The 23,532-nt window shown below is 31.2% G+C and overlaps 1 protein-coding gene across 2 annotated transcripts in view; it reads left to right on the top strand.

Moving 5' to 3' along the window:
* LOC140667296 (uncharacterized) overlaps positions 1 to 23,532 on the top strand; it is a 154,663-nt gene that overhangs the window by 105,849 nt on the left and 25,282 nt on the right. For both annotated transcript variants that reach the window (XM_072895089.1, XM_072895088.1), the window contains exons 4-6: positions 7,081 to 7,204; positions 9,699 to 9,842; positions 15,655 to 15,855. In XM_072895089.1, the coding sequence (XP_072751190.1) occupies positions 7,081 to 7,204; positions 9,699 to 9,842; positions 15,655 to 15,855 (469 nt within the window). The remainder of the gene's footprint in view (positions 1 to 7,080; positions 7,205 to 9,698; positions 9,843 to 15,654; positions 15,856 to 23,532) is intronic.

Below are 23,532 nucleotides of genomic sequence, written 5' to 3'. Positions count from 1 at the left end.
CAATCGGCCGTGAACAGCTTGTATCTTCCTGCGAAAGCCAGATGCTCTTGTTTGTCTCTTAAGTTTCTCTCAGATCCTTAATTCCTCAGGTGGAGGTACGATGTCGTTATAATTACAGGTAATTACAGTTCTGTGTCCAGCTGAAAAATCCATTTAGCCAAGCCCATTGGGTTGACCGCTTTATTTCGCGCCCAAACGGTTAAGCGAATTATCTGCTAGAGAAGAGTTAGCGGATCTAATTTATAATACGGTAACCGGCCTGGACCGGGCTTTCGACACGAGTCACCGCGTTACCACGGCATCGAAAGTTTGCTAAAACCTTCGAGGCACATGCGCCTTAATTTGTTACGGTTTAACCGGTTACCATATTATACCTCCGACGTAACTTCCGGCGGAATTTACATGCCGATGATTATATACCTACCTACGTGCCAGACCCGTCCCGGCATTCTTACGAGATAAGTCGGGATAATGAAATACACATGCGCCTCACATGATAGCAATTAAACAAACGAACGCAACGCGAATGCGAGCGAGCAGATGAAGTCAGAACCAATTAACGAATAATTAGTATACGGGATAAATACGCAAAATCGTCAATCAGAATTAGGATCGTTTTCTCTGACGAATTCGGAGTAGATTTTTTCGTATTTTAATGAGCTATTGTTGTAGAGAGTAAAAATTCAAAAAGGAAATGTTTTAATTATATCTAAAATTTTTATTGTTTTTAAAATTTTTCTTATTAACTTACAATAAAGTTAAAACAATAATTTATTTCTTAATATTTTTCTATATTATATAACTATTGTACATATATATATATATATATATTATATATGGTGTGCGGTTCTGGCGCAGTGAGTTGAGCGTCTGCTCACTATGCCTAAGATCTCGGGTTCAAATCCGAACCATCGATTTTTTTATTCGATGTTATTTGATCGCCACCTCTCGGAAGGCAATGGCAAACCCACCGAGCGACTCTTGCCGCAAAAAAAACTCCTTCTATCTAAGCCGTTCGGAACCGGCATTAAACAGTAGATTCCTATGACTGCAGATAAGACGCTCTCTGCGGTCATATGCTAGAGGAGAATGGAAAGGGTTTTTGGAAGGAGGTGTAAAAAGAATGGAAGGAGTTGGTGTACCTGAAAAACACCCCGGCAATCCCGAGGGAAGTCCGGTATAAGTCTGTTATCCGTTACATATTATATATGTGTTTTATTTATTTAATATAAATTATTAACTATTTTAATAAAATTAATTTGTATGGATTATCAGAATTTAATTGCATTTAATGGAGATATAATGAATATCATGAGTATCTTAGAAGGTGAAGTCGCGCTTTTGTAAAAGCGATGATAATTCGAAACTCACCGTTGAAACCCAAGTCTTTCATGGCTGCAATCGATAATCGATATGACCAATTTGACGAACACGGGGTCGCGATATTTTCAGCATTCCTCACCTTCCTGGCGATGAAGTATGCAGATACCATGCCCTCCTTATAGAATCTTATTATAGCCCAGTGAATTGCTTACAGCTTAAATAAGTTCTTATATACAGAGTATTGCAAAATAATATCTTCGTAATAATATCTCCTTTTAGGTGGAAATGTTTGTGACTTGAACTTCCGAGTTTTCTTCAGTAGAAATTTACCAAACATTACATCATAATTTTTTAATTTTTATATTTTAAATTAAATTTCTATTAAAATAAACTTTGCTCTTTATTAATTAGTGATTTGTATTAAAATTGCAAGGTTATATTGTCAAATATAAAAACATAGTACAGCAGTAAATATATCATTCTGCAATACAATAAAAAAAGCCGCTATCTACAGCTAAAGGCAACTTTGTCTCTCATAATTCTATTTTTCACTGCATTCATGTATGATATTTTACTTAATCTGATTTTGTTCCATTGCGAATGGTACTTGTCTGTGCCTCTCACAGTTTTCAAATATTTATATCAACTGACGTTATTCGGTAAAATAAATGGATTAAATGCAGCACGAAAAATCCAACCAGCAACCACAACATGCTGATCTTCACATACAGAACGTGACCCAATCAGTTATTTTTCCTACATAAACAAAATCACGTTTTTATCAATATTGGATTGAACAAGAATTCGAAAGAGATCAATACATACATATAAATATGTATATACATATTTGTGCACGGTAACGAACTTAATCTAGGCATAAAGAGAATTGATTACAATAAATCTTCACAAAAATAACGTTATATAGAAGGCAAGACAAAAGACAACGTTTAATCAATATTCAAATTATTTTAATGGCAAATTTGAGTATGTCGTTGTCACTAGACAAGAGTTAATCTAAAGTACGAGCAGAACTCAGTTATGCAAATTGATTTAACCGTTTGGACGGCTTTCTATTCCGCAAGCAGCTATTTGAAGTCTCTATGTCAACAGAGTCTCTCTCTCCCTCTCCCTCTCCCCTCCCTCTCTCTTTCTCTCTTTCTCTTTCTGTGAAATAATGTAGTTGGATATTAATTGTTACTGGTCTCCAACATGGGAAATGATATCCTTTACAACTCAGTTCTGCCACAATTCAGACGGAAATTCTTGCAATTTCACGGTAGCAGTCGCACATGGCGTTATAGACGGTCGTGTACGTTATTGCCATTTTCACATTTGCCTCGTATTTGGTCCTGAAATGTTTTTTTTTTTAACTTATAATACTAAATATTTTTCTCTATTTGCTAAAATGTGGAACTATTGTCGTTCCAACATTTAAAGTTATTATCAAAATAGATAACAATGATGGATAATTAAATAACAATCAAAGGGAATTTATTTCACGTAAAATTACACTTTTTTCTTCGATATTTGAAACGAGATATTCCTTTTGATATTTTTGTGATTATATTTTAATTTATTTATTATAACATACACGTACATACATATATATATGTTTACTATATACTTAAATTTTTAATCTATTAAAAAAAAATTATCACAAAAAATAAAAATAATTTCTTAATAAAAATTCAAATACACATGTACGTGTGTGTGCACATGTGTGTGTGTGTGTGTGTGTGTGTGTGTGTGTGTGCATGCGCGTGTGCGTGTGTATATACAGGGTGTTTTCTTTAATTAGAGCACTTATACTATCTCTATTTTTTTTTATGATAGAAAAAAAAGACAAAGGCAAAAATTGTTCGATTCAAAGAAATTAATATCCTGACAAACCAAATTTTTTTTTAATGTCACATTTAAAAAATTTTAAAGTCACCCCGGCGACGATCTTCTTATTATTGTAACATCGCGGCAAGAGAATACAGAGACGTAATAATATATATATATGTATATATATTATACTAGAGAGAGAGAGAGAGAGAGAGAGAGAGGGGGGGAGAGGGAGAGAGAGGGGGAGAGAGAGGGAGAGAGAGAGAGAGAGAGAGAGAGAGAGAGAGAGAGAGAGAGAGAGAGAGAGAGAGAGAGAGAGAGAGAGAGAGAGAGAGAGAGATGTTTATGCTTGATAACGTTCCATTACGTTTATTTTGTGGCTGACTAATTTTTTGCAAAATGTTTTGTACAAAAGTTTTGTAACTTTGAGAGGAGCATAAAATGGTGTCATAATTTAACCTTGCATGTAGATGTTATGATTATGTAAAAATCAACCTAGTTTTTTTTTAATAGAACTATTTTAATTTCTTTATGTAAATCGATTCCTCGCAATATTCTACATAAAAAATTTTAAAGATATGATGACTAAAATTGAGTATATATAGTTTAGATATTTTATATTATAATTTGACATAATCTTGCATGAATTAAAAAACATTTTGTAAAATATCTAATTTTTTAATTATCTTACCTTAATATTTTTACGCACAGAGAGGGATCAATTTTGGGGTAAAAAATAACACATAGTTGTCTCAAGAAAGAAATATGTAATTGCTCGTTGCAAATTTATATATATTTTTTCTTATACATATTTTTATATTAACTTTTTAATTAATTAATTGTTTTTCATATTTCCAGAAATATAATTATTTTTATTATACATTTTAATATTCTTCTTTTTCTATCTTAATTTGTACAGGAAAACTAAAATTATCGAGATTAAATTTTATATTAAAGTTTCATCTTCTATTATAAAAAAGAAATTGAACTTATTTACTTATTTACTTACCATTTATATAAGTAAATTACAACGCTTTCATTATGCATTGAAACATTTCCACTCAACTGGACTAAGTGAAATAACCATTTACGAAATAACCGAGCGATATATTCATGAAAGGATAGTGAAAATTTGCTCGCAATTGCATGTCGGAAATAACGTCGCTCTTCCGTTCGAATCCAAAAATGCAAAATTTCACGGATCACTGCACGCAGAAATCATGGTAAATGCCGACAGAATCGGAAAAGAACGGGACTATGCCATTCGGAAGAATGCAATATCCGTTAAAGGAAATTTGTTATCAGCGCGACTGCGAGGGCATCGTAATTCTTGCAAATCAAGAATCGATACCGACGAACTATCCAAAAGAGGGGAGTCAAACGGGATTTGTTATACAGAGTGTCCCCAGATTTACGATATTATAATATGTATTATATGTATAAAAAATAATGACAGATTCTCAATATTAAAATATAAGATTGAATTTAAACGATTAAAAAACAAATTTCTATTTCGAGGTAAGATTCATGCAAATAATAAGCACATTTACATATATATATATATATATAATGTGTGTATCTAACAATAAGAGAAAATTATTATAGAATGTTTATTTATGTACGAGATTTTATAAAGAAAAAAAAATGTTTTAATTTAAGAGAAAATATTCGTGACAAGTTATATGTATTATATTAGAAATATATTACCACGTAGATACCTGTTTCTCGTACAAAGCAGCCGCTATTATATATTTATGTTATAGAAGAAGGATTATCGCGCGCATGGGTCGCACGAGTCGAGAATCAACAGAAGATATATTGCACGCATAATCGGCTTCAGTATGCGCACGCGTGCTGAATTATGCATTAGAAAACGAGAAGCAAGGAGAATCTGATTTGACATTAAAGATTATATTATGTAGAAAGGGAACAGAGCGTCACAAGGCGACAAGAAAAATACCAAAAAATTTATGATACTTTACTTTCATCGCATGGATCTTTTAAGAAGTCTGCCTTTTCGTATTTACGCCTTTCTTCTATACACATAAATTTTTTTATTTTTATATCTTATAATCTTGTCAATTTCTTTATTTTTTTTTCCATTATCTTAGTGCTATTTTAATGAAGAAAATGCAACATATTTGAAATACTTTTGATAATTTGGAATACTACGAAAAATTGATGTTTTTTAATAGTGTTATTTATTAACAGAATTAGAATGAGACAAATTTGTATAATAAAACATCTAAAAATGCCGCTAGGAATGCTAATATTTTATTATGACGTGCAAGTTCGCAGCAAAACTTTTTGCATAAATATATATTAAATCGCACATTATTATATATATATATATATTTTAATACATCATTATTTTTATAATATTTATGTGTTCACGTGTAGATTAATTTTGATAATTGTTTTTAATTTTTGTGATTTATTGACCCATTTTTCTCTCATCAGATTTGATGTAAAATGGTGTATGTTTCTAATTTGGGATAGCTAAGATGATATTAATGTAAAGTATGTAATATTCATTGCTACATGAACTTCTCAACCGAATGATCAAGATGGGATGTTTCTTTTGTAGACAAATATTTTACAATTAATGATAATGTTTAAGGTGAATTATGAGTGATATATCTCATGTGTAGTCCATGTGGCTGCACAGTATTGGTTTCAAAAGCGATACTTATGTGTGTGGTAATTGCAAATGAAAACTATTATATAATTTAGAATACTATTCCAAAATACTGACACTTTTTGAATTTTGATTATTTGGTGTTAGTTTAAGTTTTTAATTTTGATTTCCCGAGAAATAAAAAACCTGTTTTAAGTTTTTGTTTTATTTAGTACAATATATATACAGTGTTTTCCGTTATCTAAATAAAATTATCTAGATTTTTATCTAAATGTCTTTATTGTTTACTTTATCTTTTATGTATATAATTAAAGTATATGACATCTTTATCTGTACCTCAGATTAAAAAAAGTAGTATCTTTTTTAGAATATCTAAGATAATGTAATCAGTGCCATTTTTCTCATTCTGCGTTCGATCATATTATATCTACAAAATATAACACATATATAGCACTATATATATCATATATCTATAACACAACATTACCATCATCCGCGCCAATGGAGCGTCTTTCAGTTGTGGGCAACAGATATTTGTACCTCGAAGAAATCATTTATCTAATAATATGTTCGAAAAACTATTGTTTTTAAAAAATAAAAATTTGTAATTTAACTCTAAACCTTTAATGTATTAAACTTAAATATATGCTTATATTTTTTATAGTTTTCTGAAGTGTATTATTTTTATATAAATTGTAATTTTGAATATTATCTTAAAAGTATCTAGATAAAACATTCAACTAATTTATCTTTTATCTAGATATATTTAAATTAAGATTATCTTTATTTTATCTCAGATACAGACGCATATATTTTATCTTATCTATATCTAGATTATTTTAAATTATCTAAGCGCAACACTGTATATACATGTATTTCATTTATGTCTGTTAAAAGTGTGTTTTGTATTCAATTAAAAAAACATGACTCCATAAAATAAAACTGATAGTCCAAATATGCTGTACTTCTTTTATACATAATAAAGAAATCTATTCTAAAACTCGTATCGATCTAAAGACATACAAAAAACACGATTGTACAAGTTTAGACAAGGTATACATAGACGGATATACTAATTAGAAACAGATATTAGTTCTTATTGCGAAGACCTATTTAAATGACATAAAAACGATATATAGTTTCTACTACTCTAATTTCAATAAGTGGCACCCTCCCTCGCGGGAAAATTTGCTAACCTCGGAACGCAAGTCGATTGTTCGAGTCTATAAGCCCATCTTATACCTGCAAGTCCGGAGTTTAATCACAAAACGTGTTTGATTTATCGTTCGCAGGGGTACCAGTGGTATCGACATAGACCTCCGCCGAGTAGACATAGATCAGTGCCCGTTGCCGGCCGGATCCACACAGCTGAACATATTCGCCGCCAGTGACAAGTGCAAAAAGCGCACCACCGAGGTAATGCTAATTTCTCGTTCGCGTTCTGCACTGCACGTCGCACGTCGTTCTCTCTTGTTGTTGCGAGGATCGATGTTTCCCGCGAGTGTCCTCTACCGGAGCGCGCGCTTAAACACGCTGCGTCGCGTCGTAGCGAATGAGAACAAAGCCACCAGGGGAATGTTTTTCCACGTGACGACCGACTCTATTTGTAAATGCCACTCTCGACCCTATTGCGCAAGAGAGAGAGACAGAGAGAGAGACTGTGTAGCGGTTTTTTCGTGCAAAAAAACACGTCTACGTTGCTGCTCGCGCAGCGTTTTTATCCCTTAGTAAATAATAAAGCAAGAGCGTTATCGGTGTGCTTTACTTTTCATAAATTAAAACTCGCAAGAAAATAACGTGCTCTCCAAAAGTTTTCGAAACGTTCAAGTAAAATCCTTACTAAAGCACCGAAACTATTATAGACAGTATTTGCGTTCCAGAACGTTAGAATTAACATTTAAATTGTATTGTGAGTCACCTATATTTCATCTCAATTGCAGATTTCTCGACAAAATTTCATCAAATTTGAACCATGGTAAAAATTAAAATAGGGCCAATTTATCTTTAATTTTTCTCTTTATAATTTTTAATTTTTCAAATTTTTTATATTTATCTAATTTAATTAATTTATATTTACCTAATTTAATTTACATCTTTCTTGTTATGGACATTAGTCAAAAGTTTAAAAGTTCTCTTTTATGTAAATGCAGTAATATACCAGAAAAATTTTGAAAATTATCCAAGAGAAAGAAGTAGAGTATTATATCAAAAATTCCTTTGACTCTTTATATAACAAAATTAAAACTATGTTCTTCCAATTCTACAATAATTTATACGAATTCGGAAAAGAGGATCGCAATTTAGAAAAAATGTTTTGTCTCCTTGCGTGAACTGTGAATTTATTCACGGAGGAAACCAAATATGTTTCTTTTCTTTTTAAAATTGTATATAAAAATCATTTTTTATTATTTTCTTACTTTTAACTTTTGGTAATTGCTATTTCACAGCATTTTATTTTTTTCATTATTTCAATTTCCCATAGTTTACTATATGATTGCAATAATATATCTGCAACGTAAAATTGGTTCGACCACTGAAGCATGTAGTTGGTTGGATCAATGAAGCCGTAGTTCATCATAGATTTCAGTTTTATAGACCATGATACTTTTTAACCATGATATTTTTTTAATATTGCTTTACTTGAATTTTTAATATTGTCTCTTCTTTTGGAAAAAAAAATAAATAATAATGGCTACATCAATATGTATAAAAAACAATGTATTTTATCATTTTTTACATGCAGTCACTTCTAATGAAACATAATCAATTGTTTTCAAGTAAGAGTATTTATCATCTTAAACTTTAAATTGAAGCACCCTGTTATAAAATTACTTTTTAGTCTTTGAATATTTAATTACAAAATTTTTGGAAATTTAGGCGTTTGAAATCTCTAATTTGAAGATTAATTAAATTGTTTACGGCAATCAATAAAACACGCTAATTACTACGAGTATAGCTTTAATTATATAAGTAATATGTACGTGCGAAGTGCAGTTTGATTAAAGTAAAATTTTAACCTTTAAATAAATGTTTTAATTTTTACAAGATGTGTGCGATACATTCTTCCTAATGAAAAATGTAAATGACAATATATTTTGTTGGCGAAGAGACACAAATTTTATGTGTGATTGTTCTCGCAACCCATCCCAGGTAGCAAGCACATGTCATTTTGACGTCGAAAATTGATCATTTCTGGTTCAATGACGTCACGTGACCAAATAATGTCTAATTTAAAACGTCTTTTTTGTGACGTCTTAATGATGTTGTAAAAGAACGTCATAATATCGTGATTCTTAAGTCATTATTATAAATCGCCTAAGTATTACTATTTTTTAACTAAAAACTCATTTAATTTTTTATAATATCTTAAATTATTCGAACAATTTTGTGTATAATTTTGATATTTACAATTCTCTATACCTCACGGCTCTAACATGAATTTCCTCTATAACCTGGGACTTGATCATGAATCTTTTCCTCTAGCGTGAACTCGTGAAAAGTGTAAAGTTTCATTAACAAATTCAATATTTGTGAATGAATTTCTGACTTTTTACGAGTTTACGCTAGAGGAAAAGATTCATGATCAAATATGTCATTAAAATGTCGCTAATAGGTCTAAAATGATCATAAAGTCACGTCTTTTTAACGTCTTGAAATGTCGTCATTGGTCTGTAACATTAGTCCGTCATTTTTCAATCATTTTTACGTCATTACATCACGTCATATTTGGTTCGAACTGACCATATTTTGACGTCAAAATGTCGTGTGCTTGCTACCTGGGATAGATTAGCGAATAAATTCATTGAAACAATTTCGATGGATTGTACATATAGTTACCCATAATAATAAAAGGATACGATATATCTAGAATTGATTAGATACAATTAATCGTTTTGTCTACTATTTGCAGTGTATCGCCATTCCCGGCCTTGGTTTTCGCCGCGGTAGTTATCGATGCGTTTGCAAACGAGGCTTTTACTACCCGGACACGAAATCGGACAAGAGGTACTACAATGGCACTGTCATAGAGGAAGAGTACGAGAAATTGATGATAGTGAGTGGTTTAAAGCTGAACCAGTATGTAGTAGAAATAGCTTTACTCTACTTTACGCTCCCCAGGTCAACTATAATGCTTTGTGATATAATATTACTCTATTTTCTCTTCTTTCTTACAGAAATAGAAATTACTTTATCCTAGCAAAACTATATAAAAATACGCAAGAGATTTTATTTCGATCTCATCAAATTTCAATGAGCGTTTGTCATGGCACTAATGGCATGCCTCCTTTCACAAAGCAGCCAATTAGTTGAGGTTCATAGTAAATCGATGGAAGATTCTGTCATTAAAGTTTAATGCAATAGAAATGGGACAACTTATATATACATATATGTGATGCGATCAATTTGCGAATACCTACAACGGCTTGTTTCTTGATTAAAAAATAATTTATATCAAAATATAAGAATGAATAATTAATCTACAAGTTCATATTTGCAAATAAAAAGTCCTGAGAACGTATATATGTATAAGTAAAATATATTTAACCCCGCACATTTTATAGGTATAAAACTTTTCCCGGTCAAATTGGCTGAAATATTAATATGTTGCAATTGAAGTGGTGCCGATGAAAAATCTACGGGCATAAAGCCCAAAAATCAAAGCTATAAAAGATACGATAGCTTAAAGTGAGCAAAACTGAAGCTTCAAAAATGGCTGTTTTTATGGAATGTGCGTGCGTGCGTGCGTGCGTGCGTGCGTGCGTGCGTGCGTGCGTGCGTGCGTGCGTGCGTGCGTGTGTGTGTGTGTAATATAGAGGTTGTCCCATTTTAATCTATTATTCCTTTTATTACATCTTTGCAGAATAAAATCTAATCAAAAATATGTTGAGACAAAAGTTGTTTGGCTTGAAGAAGGCCATAAGCATTAAAATAAACTTATCGAGAAATAAACATTTTATGAGATATTTTGTATTTTATGTCAAAATACTGGATCTTTTAAACGTTATAATTCAAAAAGTTCTTAATGAAAAAATATTTTATTATAGTGGTTTGGAAAGCTCTCGACGTAAACTACAAGAATATTTAATGAATAATAGGTGTTCCACGTAAGAAATGGAAAGTAACCTTCAAGGAACCTTCAAATGGTTATTCAAGGTCAAACGAATAACACCATTTTATGGCCCTCTTCGAACCAAACAACTTTTGCTAAACATATTTTTGATTAGATTTTATTCTGCGGAGACATAATAAAAAGAGTGATAGATTAAAATAGGACACCCTGTATAACATACATACCCAGGTAGCAAGCACATGTCATTTTGACGTCGAAAACTGATCATTTCTGGTTTAATGACGTCATGTGACCAAATAATGTCTAATTTAAAACGTCTTTTTTATGACGTCTTAATGATGTTGTAAAAGAACGTCATAATATCGTGATTCTTAAGTCATTATTATAAATCGCCTAAGTATTACTATTTTTTTAACTAAAAACTCATTTAATTTTTTATAATATCTTAAATTATTCGAACAATTTTGTGTATAATTTTGATATTCACAATTCTCTATACCTCAGGGCCCTAACATGAATTTCCTCTATAACCTGGAACTTGATCATGACATTTGATCATGAATCTTTTCTTCTAGCGTGAACTCGTGAAAAGTGTAAAGTTTCATTAATAAATTCAATATTTGTGAATGAATTTCTGACTTTTCACGAGTTCACGCTAGACGAAAAGATTCATGATCAAATATGTCATTAAAACGTCACTAATAAGTCTAAAATGGTGATGAAGTCACGTCTTTTTAACGTCTTGAAAAGTCGGCATCTGTGACATTAGTCCGTCATTTTTCAGTCATATTTGGTTTGAATTGACCATATTTTGACGTCAAAATGTCGTGTGCTTGCTACCTGGGTAAATTCCCAAGTAGTACATATTCGTTTCAAAAACATTTCACAAATGTTTCTGCGAAACGTTTTAGAACCGGCTTTTGAAAACGTTTCTAATTGGTTATAATGTCCACTTAAAAAACGTTAAAGGAAACGTCATTTTCTAACAAAAAAAACGTTTAAGAAACTGTCAAAATATGTTTTTTTTTCCTTTATTTGTGAAAAAGTTGTTTATTCTCAAATTCAATAAAATAATGCATATATGGATATAAACCCATCTATTTTCATCATATTCTGAATCTCTTGTCGAGATTACATCAGAAGTCAAACTGACAAAAAAGACATAATTTAAATTATACTTTTAGTACCTGTTCTTTTAGGCTTTATATACATGTTATGAAAACTTGAATACGAGTTATAGTTAAGTCTGAACACGCCATGTAGCAGTAAACAAAGGAACACGTATATTATAAAATAGATTTTTTTTTGTCTTGTCGAAAAGATGATCAAAAAGACATCTTTTCGTCGACTAAAATTAATTATGACTTTTAGAAGACATCTTTTAAAAAATGATTTTTTTTGTAGGTAGAAAGATATTCTTTTAGACATCTTTTAGCCTTGTCAGAAAGATAACTTAAAAAATACATCTTTTCGTCATATTTTAATTTTCTGTGCTATCTGGGGATCGTCTTAATAAGTACAGTCTTAATAATATATATATATATATATATATATATATATATATATATATATATATATACAGGGTGGACTATTTTAATCCATCCAGTCGAATATCTCGAAAATCAAGCCCGGGAGAGAAAAATATTTCAAACAAAAGTTGTATGGCCATAAAATGGTACCATTGGTTTGACTTTGAAAAGTCATTTGAAGGTCACGTGAAGGTCACTGCAAGTTTTTTAAATGGAACACCCTATATATATTTACATATTCTTGTAGCTCATCTCGAAAGCTTTCCAAAACACTTATGACAAAGTATTTTTCATTAAGTATTTTTTGAGTTATAAGGCTTCAAAGTTGCAGTATTTTGACATAAAATACAAGATATCTCGTAAAATATTCATTTTTTGATTATCTTACTCTAATACTTTTATGCACAGAATAATGAGACGAATCAATTGGTGTAAAGAAAAAACATAATTATGTTAAAGTAAAAATGTGTAACTGTTAGTTGCAAATTCAGATTTTTAGTTTAACATAATTATGTGTTTTAATTATGCCAATTGATTCGTCTCGTTATTCTGTGCATAAAAGTATTAGAGTAAGATAATCAAAAAATGAATATTTTATGAAATATCTTGTATTTTATGTCAAAATACTGCAACTTTGAAGCCTTATAACTCAAAAAATACTTTGTCATAAGTGTTTTGGAAAGCTCTCGAGATGATCTACAAGAATATGTAAAAATATATAGGGTGTTTTATGTAAAAAACTTGAAGTGACCTTCACGTGACCTTCAAATGACTTTTCAAGGTCAAACCAATGGTACCATCTTATGGCCCCTTCGAAACCATACAACTTTTGTCTGAAACATTTTTCTCTCCCGGGCTTGGTTTTCGAGATATTCGACTGGATGGATTAAAATGGTCCACCCTGTATATATATAATTTTGAATTAAAAAATTAATTTTTGTTCTATTTATAGAAATGTAAAAAATTCGTTTCTTAAACCATGATTTTAAAAATGTTTCTGTTGAAACGTTTCTTATTGGTGCTTGACGGTTAAAAAATATTGGATACGTTTAGAAAACGTTTATAAAACGAACATGTGCTACCTGGGTTGCAACATATTAAAATTTCAACCAATTTGTCCGAGACAAGTTTTATATCTATAAAAAATGTGCGCGATCCTTTAATTTATTGTTGAGTTGCAGTAAAAAAATAGAGTTTGAAAAATCTTGAATCGTTATCAAGATTGCGTTCCATTTTTGTCGTCACATTTACTTTATGGAAATAAGATCACAGAATAGATTGCCGCAAAAGTGCAATTAAATCATTTTGGTGGTAACAGCGTTACGACAAACAGTATAACGTATTCTATTATATTTATGACGGTGGAGAAATGGCGGCTTTTTCCGCCAGCGCGCGTAGTTTTCCGTCAGTCGGGCCAGCCGTCACTTTTGCACTCGTAGAAACAAAATGGATATCGACAGTGAGGCACGATGGAATCATCTATTGTCACCGTGCGTTACGTATCTTTTGTGATTTGATGGGCATTTCCATCGCGCGCGGCGGCAAAACCATTTTACAGTCCCGTCCTTCGGTAGATAGCGTGACTGTTTGTAACCGCGACGGTCACAATGGATGACATCTCCAAATATCCTTAATAACCAGCGCTTGGATATTAACGATATGTCACCTTTTTTTCTGGTGGACGTCGTGAACAGTGTTGATGCGCACATTGTCAGTTTGAAAAAACATCACCAGAGGAAAGAGCTCGGAAAATTTATTATCCCTTAGAATTTTCCAGGAATAGAATTTTTGAATTTATCTTTAGACGTTTACAGTGCGAATTATTATATGAAAATATCTGTAGAAAAAGTTTTGTAATCAAATAAGTGGAATTATTAATCACTAAAGCCGCAATTGCAACTCAAAGTAAATTATAAAAGTCATGTACACTACCCTCCATAAGTTTGAAAACACCCTATATTTTGCAGATAAACAATTGTACGGCAGTGATCTATGTAGGTTTTTGATATAAATATATCATACAACAACAAATATTTCCACCTAAGACACTTGAAACTCTTGACACTTGGAACACTTATACATGCCGAAAATATATCGGTGATTATTTCGTACCGGAGCGCTCGAAGTTGAATTTTGCGTGCTGATCTGTTATAGCACGCATTCTACTATAACTAGAGCTATTATAGCACATTAGATGTAGTGGCGTCTGTAATGTGCGCGCAAATTATAACTACACGTCAGAATGATAAGAAGTCATTTGTAAGTGCAATTTAATTTAAGTTTTTATAAAACTGATAAAATTAATCACAATCATCGAAAATGACCCCGACGCGCCAGATTCCGTATGAATCACGACTCAAGATAATTAGTATATAAACATTTACAAACAAAAATAAATTGATTTTATTATGTATTTCCTTTATATTAAAAATTTTTATAGAATGTTTCCAAACTTATGGAGGGTAGTGTATTATACATATACTAGCTTTTCACCCAGCGTTTTGCGCGGACCTCAAAGCCTTTACCCAATACTGACCTCGCTATTATTAGTTCTCACACAATTTATAATTCTTCAATTTTCAAAACTTCTCTATATAATATTTTTCGTAAAAAATTTTAGATTTTACTTAATAAGATATCCTTGATAGCTTATTTCTTCAATCTATTTATACATATATATTTTTTAATTATAGGAGGTTATATTTTCGCGAAAAAAATGTTTAAATGGCAGAGAAATCTGGAAAAACATTTTTTTCGCGAAAACATAACTTTCTATAATTAAAAAAAAAATTTTTAGTTTAAAAAATGTGATTTCTCAATGTTTCGAAACATTTTGAACACATTGGCAGACAAATCTGGGAAAACATTTTTTTTTAAACATAACCTCCTATAATTAAAAAAAAATTTTTTTTTAATTTTTAAATTTAAAAAAAAACCACATAGCAGCCATCCCAGAATAATTTGTAACATTTTGGTACCAATTTCGTAGGAATCAGTCCACAAATGTGGAAATAGTTCGCGGTCAGACAGACAGACGATACTTATATATATAGATAATAAATTTAATTTACATATAACACGAAAATATTTTTAGATTAAAAAATTCAATTCATTGAATATGTTTCTTTAAAATTAATTATAAGAAACATCCCTTCGTCTATTTACCTCTACCTAACCTCGATGACTAATTTAATAAAGAATATCAGTTAGCATACGTTTGAACCGTCGACTCACTGTAAGGAAAACAATTCAATGTTTGTCAACAGGGTGAAAAGAACCAATATGCCGAAAGCGGAGTGTTCGAATGCCTGCCATGCGCCGAAGGATGCGAATCCTGCGAGGACGGTTCACCTTGCGTCGTATCCTTGAATTGGTTGATGCGAACAGCGATACTTATCCTAGAATGCTGCATCATTGCTTGTCTGCCAGTCGTCATTCTTTTTACGTGGAAGTATGGGCACGTAAAGGTAAGAGTCACTTACAAGCAATTTACCAAATTACAAATGACATCGTCTGTTCTTGAAAAATAGAGTGGAGATGTTTCACATTATATCTTTTCAAAGATACAACGTCCTACATAAGCAACGTTATTCTTTTAATTATATATGTTTTATATATATACAAGATGAGGAAAAAGTATAGAAACCTTAAAACATGTCGAAAAAAAATATAAGTTTTACAGAAAAATGTTTCAGACAAAAGTTATATGGTTTCAAGAGAGATATAAGATGATGTCATTGATTTAATCTTAAATAGTCGCTTGAAGGTCGTAAAGGTCACCTTAAATTTTTTTAAATAAAACATCTTATTTTTAATTATAAATTTTTATAGCCTACCTCGGAAGCTTTCCAAAACACTATAATAAAACTTCTTTTGGTTAACAATTTCCTAAGATATTTTAAAGTTTGTTATGATACTTTTTAATATAAAATATGAAACAATTGATAGAAATGAATAGATCTTGCCTTAGATTCTTTTTCTATAAAAGTTATATTTTTCAAAATTTTTCAGGGTTTCCATACTTTTTTCTCATCCTATATGTACAGGGTGGGCCAAATAACCTGTTCCAAGCTAATTTCTCCGAAACTATTGGAGATCTGAACTTGAATGTTTTTACATTAAATGATACAGGTGCTGACTACTTGGTGTGTCAAAAATTTTATGAAGAGGCTCTTAAGGGGGCAAAAAAAGAATCTCTCATTTTTTAAATGGAACGAATACAATTTTATTAATATTCAGATAGTTATCATCAAAATTAATAACATTTACTTCAAACATTTTTTCTTATTTTGCACTGTTAAAGAGTTATGGAAAAATTCAATTTGTTTTTTTGGATACATTTAGAGACGTATTCTAAATTATTTCACTCTTGTTTACAAATATGTTTGGCATTGAGAAGGTAATTTCTTATAAAATATCAACAAATTTACAATTGATTAGAGTAACTAGAAAGATAGATAAATTGTCTAAATATTATTTTTTTTAATAGTTTAAACCAAATACTGCTTAAGTCTTATTAATTAAAGCGCCAATATTTACTTTAAAGATAAAGCAAAATTAATAATAGAAAAATTCAACTTGTAGTTTTTTAATTCTACCATTACTTTGCAAAGAAAAACATTTTTTTCTAAAAAAGATATCGAAATTTAAAGTCATTGTAAAGACAAATGAAGTATACTTTCGAAACATCTTACATTTATATCGATTTACTCAAAAATAATATAATTCTATCCATTTCTAAAATTGTAATAGGATTTCTCTCTCTCTCTCTCCCCCTCTCTCTCTCCCTCCCTCCCTCTCACTCTCTCTCTCTCTCTCTCTCTCTCTCTCTCTCTCTCTCTCTCTCTCTCTCTCTCTCTCTCTCTCTCTCTCTCTCTCTCTCTCTCTCTCTCTCTCTCTCTCTCTCTCTCTCTCTCTCTCTCTCTCTCTCTATCTATCTCCCTCCCTCCCTCCCTCCCTCTCCCTCTCTCTCTCTCTCTCTCTCTCTCTCTCTCTCTCTCTCTCTCTCTCTCTCTCTCTCTCTCTCTCTCTCTCTCTCTCTCTCTCTCTCTCTCTCTCTCTCTCTCTCTCTCTCTCTCTCTCTCTCTCTCTCTCTCTCTCTCTCTCTCTCTCTCTCTCTCTCTCTCTCTCTCTCTCTCTCTCTCTCTCTCCCTCCCTCCCTCTCTCTCTCTCTCTCTCTCTCTCTCTCTCTCTCTCTCTCTCTCTCTCTCTCTCTCTCTCTCTCTCTCTCTTTCTCTCTTTCTCTATCTATCTATCTATCTATTTTAGAGAAGCGTATAAATTTCTAGTCTACACAACAAAAGCTCATAATAGCCATGATGAAATATCTACATGGAAGCCATTTTGTCCAAGACCCCTAATTTAGTAAAAGCACTGTAAGACCGTAATTGGATATTCGATATCGTTCTATTCAAGTAGACATTTCAAAGATATTATGCAGAAATGAGATGATTTAATGAGATTTGGAAAAATGTGTTTCATATCATTCATGTTTTGTTTAAAAATATGTATTTGATGAATTATATATATATATATATATATATATATATATATATATATACACACTTCTTAACAAAATTAAAGGATCACTTAAAATTAGCGTAAGAAAGGGTCAAATTCGACCTTTCGGTAAAATACCTTTGCGAGAAAAATGGTCGTAAAGCGAGATTTAAGAAAACATTTTAAACCTCGAAACCTCAACTTTCCAACGCTTCAACGAACATTTTCCTATAAAGATTTTTCTACAGGTGGCGCTACTTTAAAGCGACCCTTGCAAAATTGTAAAATAAACTTTAACTTTAACGGTGTCCATGGGCAGAATAAAATTTTTTTACCAAGGTGTAAGTCCGCGTAATCTGCTCGTGATACACCTTGGGTAATGTCAATGCCGGCGATATAATACAGATTTTTGCAGAAAAAAAGCACTAAAAGTGCACTATTCACTTCAAATCATCATAACTCAATGAAAAAAAGTCGTAGCGCTATGATTAACAATGCATTTCAAAGTAGAAATGTTAAATTTTAAGATACAATTAATAAAGTTGGTAGACAAAATTTTGGACGCCGTCAAAGTTGAAGTTTATTTTACAATTTTGCAAAGCTCGCTTTAAAGTAGCGCCATCTGTAAAAAAATCTTTGTAGAAAAATCTGCGTTGAAGCGTTAAAAAGTTGAGGTTTCGAGGTTTAAAATGCTTTTTTAAACATCGCTCTTCATCCATTTTTCGCAAAGATATATAAAGATGAATTATATATATACATACTTTATATTTGCATATCGTTGTCGAGAAACAATTTCTCGTTTCTCTAATTTCTATTCTTGAATTTCCAACATGTTCAGACCGACCGCTTCATTTGCATGACATTTGAAACGCTGGAACAAAAGCACAGAAATAGTGTCACATTACGGCTAATCTTAATAGCTGATCGGATAAATCGGGGTTAAACTTGTTCAGCTTAGATCGCAGCCTCCGATATCACTCATGATATTGTTTGGAAGACACTTATACTCAGATGTAAAGCTAAAAGATTGTGCACGAGGGTCTTTTAAAGTATCTGATTAACGAGTGTCTCGCGATTCAATAATTATGTCACGATGCTTATATATTTTGTGATTGTAAGTTTGCCAGAGATAAAAATTATTCGGATACGACGATTTTTCTACGATAAGTATCATTTATTTAAATAATTATTACTTAAGCAGTCAAACGGTTTTATTATTTTATTATTTAATAAATTAAATTATTTTAATATTTAATGCTAAATATTATAATATATATAATATATTATTTATATAATATTATATAATATTATATATACAGGGTGTCTCATTTTAATTCCTCCAGTCGAATATCTCGAAAATCAAGCCTGAGAGAGAAAAATGGTTCAGGCAAAAGTTGTATGGTTTCGAGGGGACCATAAGATGGTACCATTGGTCTGACCTTGAAAAGTCATTTGAAGGTCACGTGAAGGTCATCTTTAATTTCTTAAATGGAACCTACTATTTTTCATTACACATTCTTGTAGCATTCGAGAGCTTTCCAAAACACTATGATAAAATGTTTTTTCATTAAACACTTTTCGAGTTATAAGGCTTCAAAGTTGCAATATTTTGACATAAAATACAAGATATCTCGTAAAATATTCATTTCTCGATTATCTTACCCTAATACTTTTATGCACAGAATAATGAGACGAATCAATTGATGTAAAGAAAACACATGGTTATCTTTAAGAAAAAATCTAAATTTGCAACTAGCAGTTACACATTTTTACTTTAACATAATTATGTGTTTTAATTACGCCAATTGATTTGTCTCGTTATTCTGTGCATAAAAATATTAAGGTAAGATAATCGAAAAATGAATATTTTACGAGATATCTTGTATTTTATGTCAAAATATTGCAACTTTGAAGCCTTATAACTCGAAAAGTGTTTAATAAAAAAACATTTTATTATAGTGTTTTTTGGAAAGCTCTCGAGATAAGGTACAAGAATATGCAAATATATATAGGATGTTCCATTTAAGAAATTCAAAATGACCTTCACGTGACCTTCATGTGACTCTTCAAGGTCAAACTAATGACACCATCTTATGTCCCCTAGAAACCATACAACTTTTGTCTGAAACATTTTTTCGAATTTTCCATATTTTTCAAGACATTTCAATGGAGGAATTAAAATGGTCCACCCTGTATATCCCATTTTAATTCCTCTATTAAAATGTCTCGAAAAATATGGAAAATTCGAAAAAATGTTTCAGAAAAAAGTTGTATGGTTTCTAGGGGGACATAAGATGGTGCCATTAGTTTGACCTTAAAGAGTCACATGAAGGTCACGTGAAGGTCATTTTGAATTTCTTAAATGGAGCATCCTATATATATTTGCATATTTGAATTACATATATATATTTAGTTTAATGTTTAATATTTAATTATTTTTGTATAATTATTTGTTATTTATAATAATTTATTCGGAAATAATACTAGATTATTCGAATAAATCAATATTTATATTTTTCAAATATAATTATCTAATATATACTCTCAAGTTATGCAGATGGATATGAATATAAAGTTTACACGAATAAAGATCGAACAGGTACATAAATATGAGGGATATAGAGCTTTCGTTATTAACGTTCTATATTCAAGGCAAATCCGTTTTTCGATTAAGCTTTTACTTGGAATCGGCTATTGAACTTCCTTCTTCGTTATCAACTCCTCAAATAAAATTGCATCCGCTTTCCGTATTAAAAGCACGATTGCGAGGAATTCTTTCAACCGCAAGGTGTTAATTAGCCCTTCTGATCCCCGACAGTCTCTTCCCTCTCCCTCTCTTCCTCTATTCGAGCCTATTAGCTCTTGAGTCCGCGTGAAATAGCACCTCAGTCTTCCTGCCTTTGCGAGAGCGAAGCGCAGCGCTGTCTTTTGGCTTGTCTGGATATCAAAGAGATATCAAGTAGGACCCGACACTAATTAACGCAATAACGGTACGCAGGGGCTAGCTTTTGCGACGGTAATGACTCCTGGAATATCACTATTTGGCAAGAGAAAAAAAGCGGTTTATGAATTTCAACTTCATGAATATTATTGTATAATTGGTGAATTCATAATAATATAATATGCATAATAATGTAATATCTATAATATTATTATAATTGGTAAAATGATTAATATGAAAAACTTTTCTCTCGCTGTTTTAGACTAATTTCTTTTCAAGCTAATTACACAGTTTTGCGCTCGCACGAGTTGTTTAATTCGAGTCTTTTCATTCAAAATGTATATCCTTTAAGTTTTAAAAATTACCCCGCATTCTTGGATGTGAAATGCTTTGATGCTGTGATAATCAGACCTGTTTGCTGAATCTTTATACAGTACTAAAAATTACGATGAGAGAGAATAGACGCGTAGACATAAATCATTTCGCCTAGAAAGCCTCCCGCTTTTAAAGGATACTCACGATTGTGAATGAATGCGAAAAAGCAACATGAATGATTCCCGCGAAGGATTCTTTCGTTTTAATTGAAAGCGGCCGAAACAAAAGTAGCCGGAGGACAAAGAAGGGGAGAACACTGCCGCACGCTTTTTTGATAATTTTGCGAAAATTGTGACGTGTGTGGGTCCTCATTGAATAAAACGTAGAGGAACGGCCAGAGTTTCCGTGGTGTACCGTCACCGTAATCCCGAAATTGGTAACGGTGACTCGTTGGGATAGGATAGTGTCTCTCTCTCTCTCTCTCTCTCTCTTTCTCTCTTAATTCTCGACAGATGAGATCCGAGCTTGTAAAATACGCGACGTGTCCTGAGAATCCCGTGCATTAAAATCGCGTACAGTCCTGTAAAGCTACCGTGAAAAACGATCGGATGCGAAATGAAAAAGAGGTATTAGGTTGATCAAAGATTTCCTCTACACGATTCTTACACTTAACGTAAATAAAAAGAGAGAGATAGAGAGAGAGCGCAATTTTTTTTAAACATGCTCTTTAATTTTAATTAAAGAATTAAATAAATACGGGAAAAATGTGTGAAATTAAAATGTCTTGGAATAAATTGAAAGAATTTGTTAACCAACTATTGTTGATTTTATTAAAATTAATTATAAAATGTTCCTCTTTTCTTTCTTGCTGAATTATTATTAGTTCATTAGGTTGTCGTGTGCTAATTGAAGAAATCAAGATTAATGATTTAATTACGTATTACGTAATTAAAGTATGTTTTAATTTGATTTAAATGACGAGACAAAGAGAAGAATGGGATAATCACTTTCTTCTCTCCTTTAATGGCTTTATTAATAAATCTAACAATGAGTTGGAAAACAAAAATGCCGAAACGAAGCTTTAGCACTAACAAATTTAATCATTCGATGTCATCTTGTGCTCTATATTCACGCAAGTCACGATTTACAAGCTTAATATCGCAACTTAACCCTTTGAATCACAGCGGGTCACCCAGAGACCCATCTTTTTTTTCGTAATTTTTTATTGTTTTAATTACTTTTTTATCAACAAATACCGGATTTTTTGTTTCTACAGAGTCTCTAGAACATCAATAAATGTAAAAAAAAATATGGTCATTAATTGTTAATTGCAAAAATACCATATATAAACAAACAGTCAAACTTAGTACTTTTTTACGAAAAAATGCATTTTCTACTAATCTATTATGACAATAAATACGGCAATTTTTTTATAATCTTAGTACACTCTAAAGTATTTTTCAGAATTTTTTTACAATTTTCCACCGTGTTGTTTTTGTTAAATCTTCCTTTTTTTGATAAAAAATATGTGAAAAACAATATTTTCTGTTCTAAATTGAAAGTAACAGTTATATTTTTTTTTAAATTTTTTTTCTGAAAGTTTTTTTAGATCGCAGAATCTGAATCTAAAGGAAAAAAAATTTAATTTCCAAAATTTTATAGGGATCCAATATGGCGGAAGTAAAATTTTGAAAATCTCGTCTGCTATATTGGATCCGCCATCTTAAATTTTGAAAATCAAAATCTGACAACGGATTCGTAATCAGCGACCCCAAAAATCTTTATATACCAAATTTTATAAAATATTGACAATTAGAAAAATTCGTGACTCAAAGGGTTAGGTTAATGTGTCTTAGAAAGCAGCCGATAATATATATATATATATATATATATATATATATATATATAATGCAATAGAAAGAGTTGTAATAATCGTTCGCATCTGTGGAAATGAGATTAATAGAATTCACGTGTATTATAAAACTCATAGAATTCAGGCAAATTCCATTTCTAATTTACGGCTTTTTTCAACAAAACAAACATTGTTTCCGTTTGAAATTACTTCTGAGATTACTATTGAGATAGAGAGATAGAAAAAAATCAATAGAAACCTTTAATAGTAAAATTCAAATAATATACGTTAATTATAATATATGTATTTCAAGAAATTTTAGTATCTAAAGATCCGGGAGAAGAATTTGTGCCACCCTCTTCGAAATCCCACGTATAAATCGCTCTTTAATGATATATCTTCGCGATGTATCATATTAGAAGTATCGCTTCCGTTTATATACTCTATCCAAGTTATGCTTGCATAACTTTATACAACGATAATACTCAAAGTTTATACCGCAAATTATGTGAGTTTCAATTATATTGTTATATTCGT

Source organism: Anoplolepis gracilipes, chromosome 6 (assembly GCF_047496725.1).
Source record: "Anoplolepis gracilipes chromosome 6, ASM4749672v1, whole genome shotgun sequence".
Classification (NCBI taxonomy): Eukaryota; Metazoa; Arthropoda; class Insecta; order Hymenoptera; family Formicidae; genus Anoplolepis; species Anoplolepis gracilipes.
Note: the sequence above shows the minus strand (reverse complement) of the source record. Positions and strands in the feature narration are given on the sequence as shown.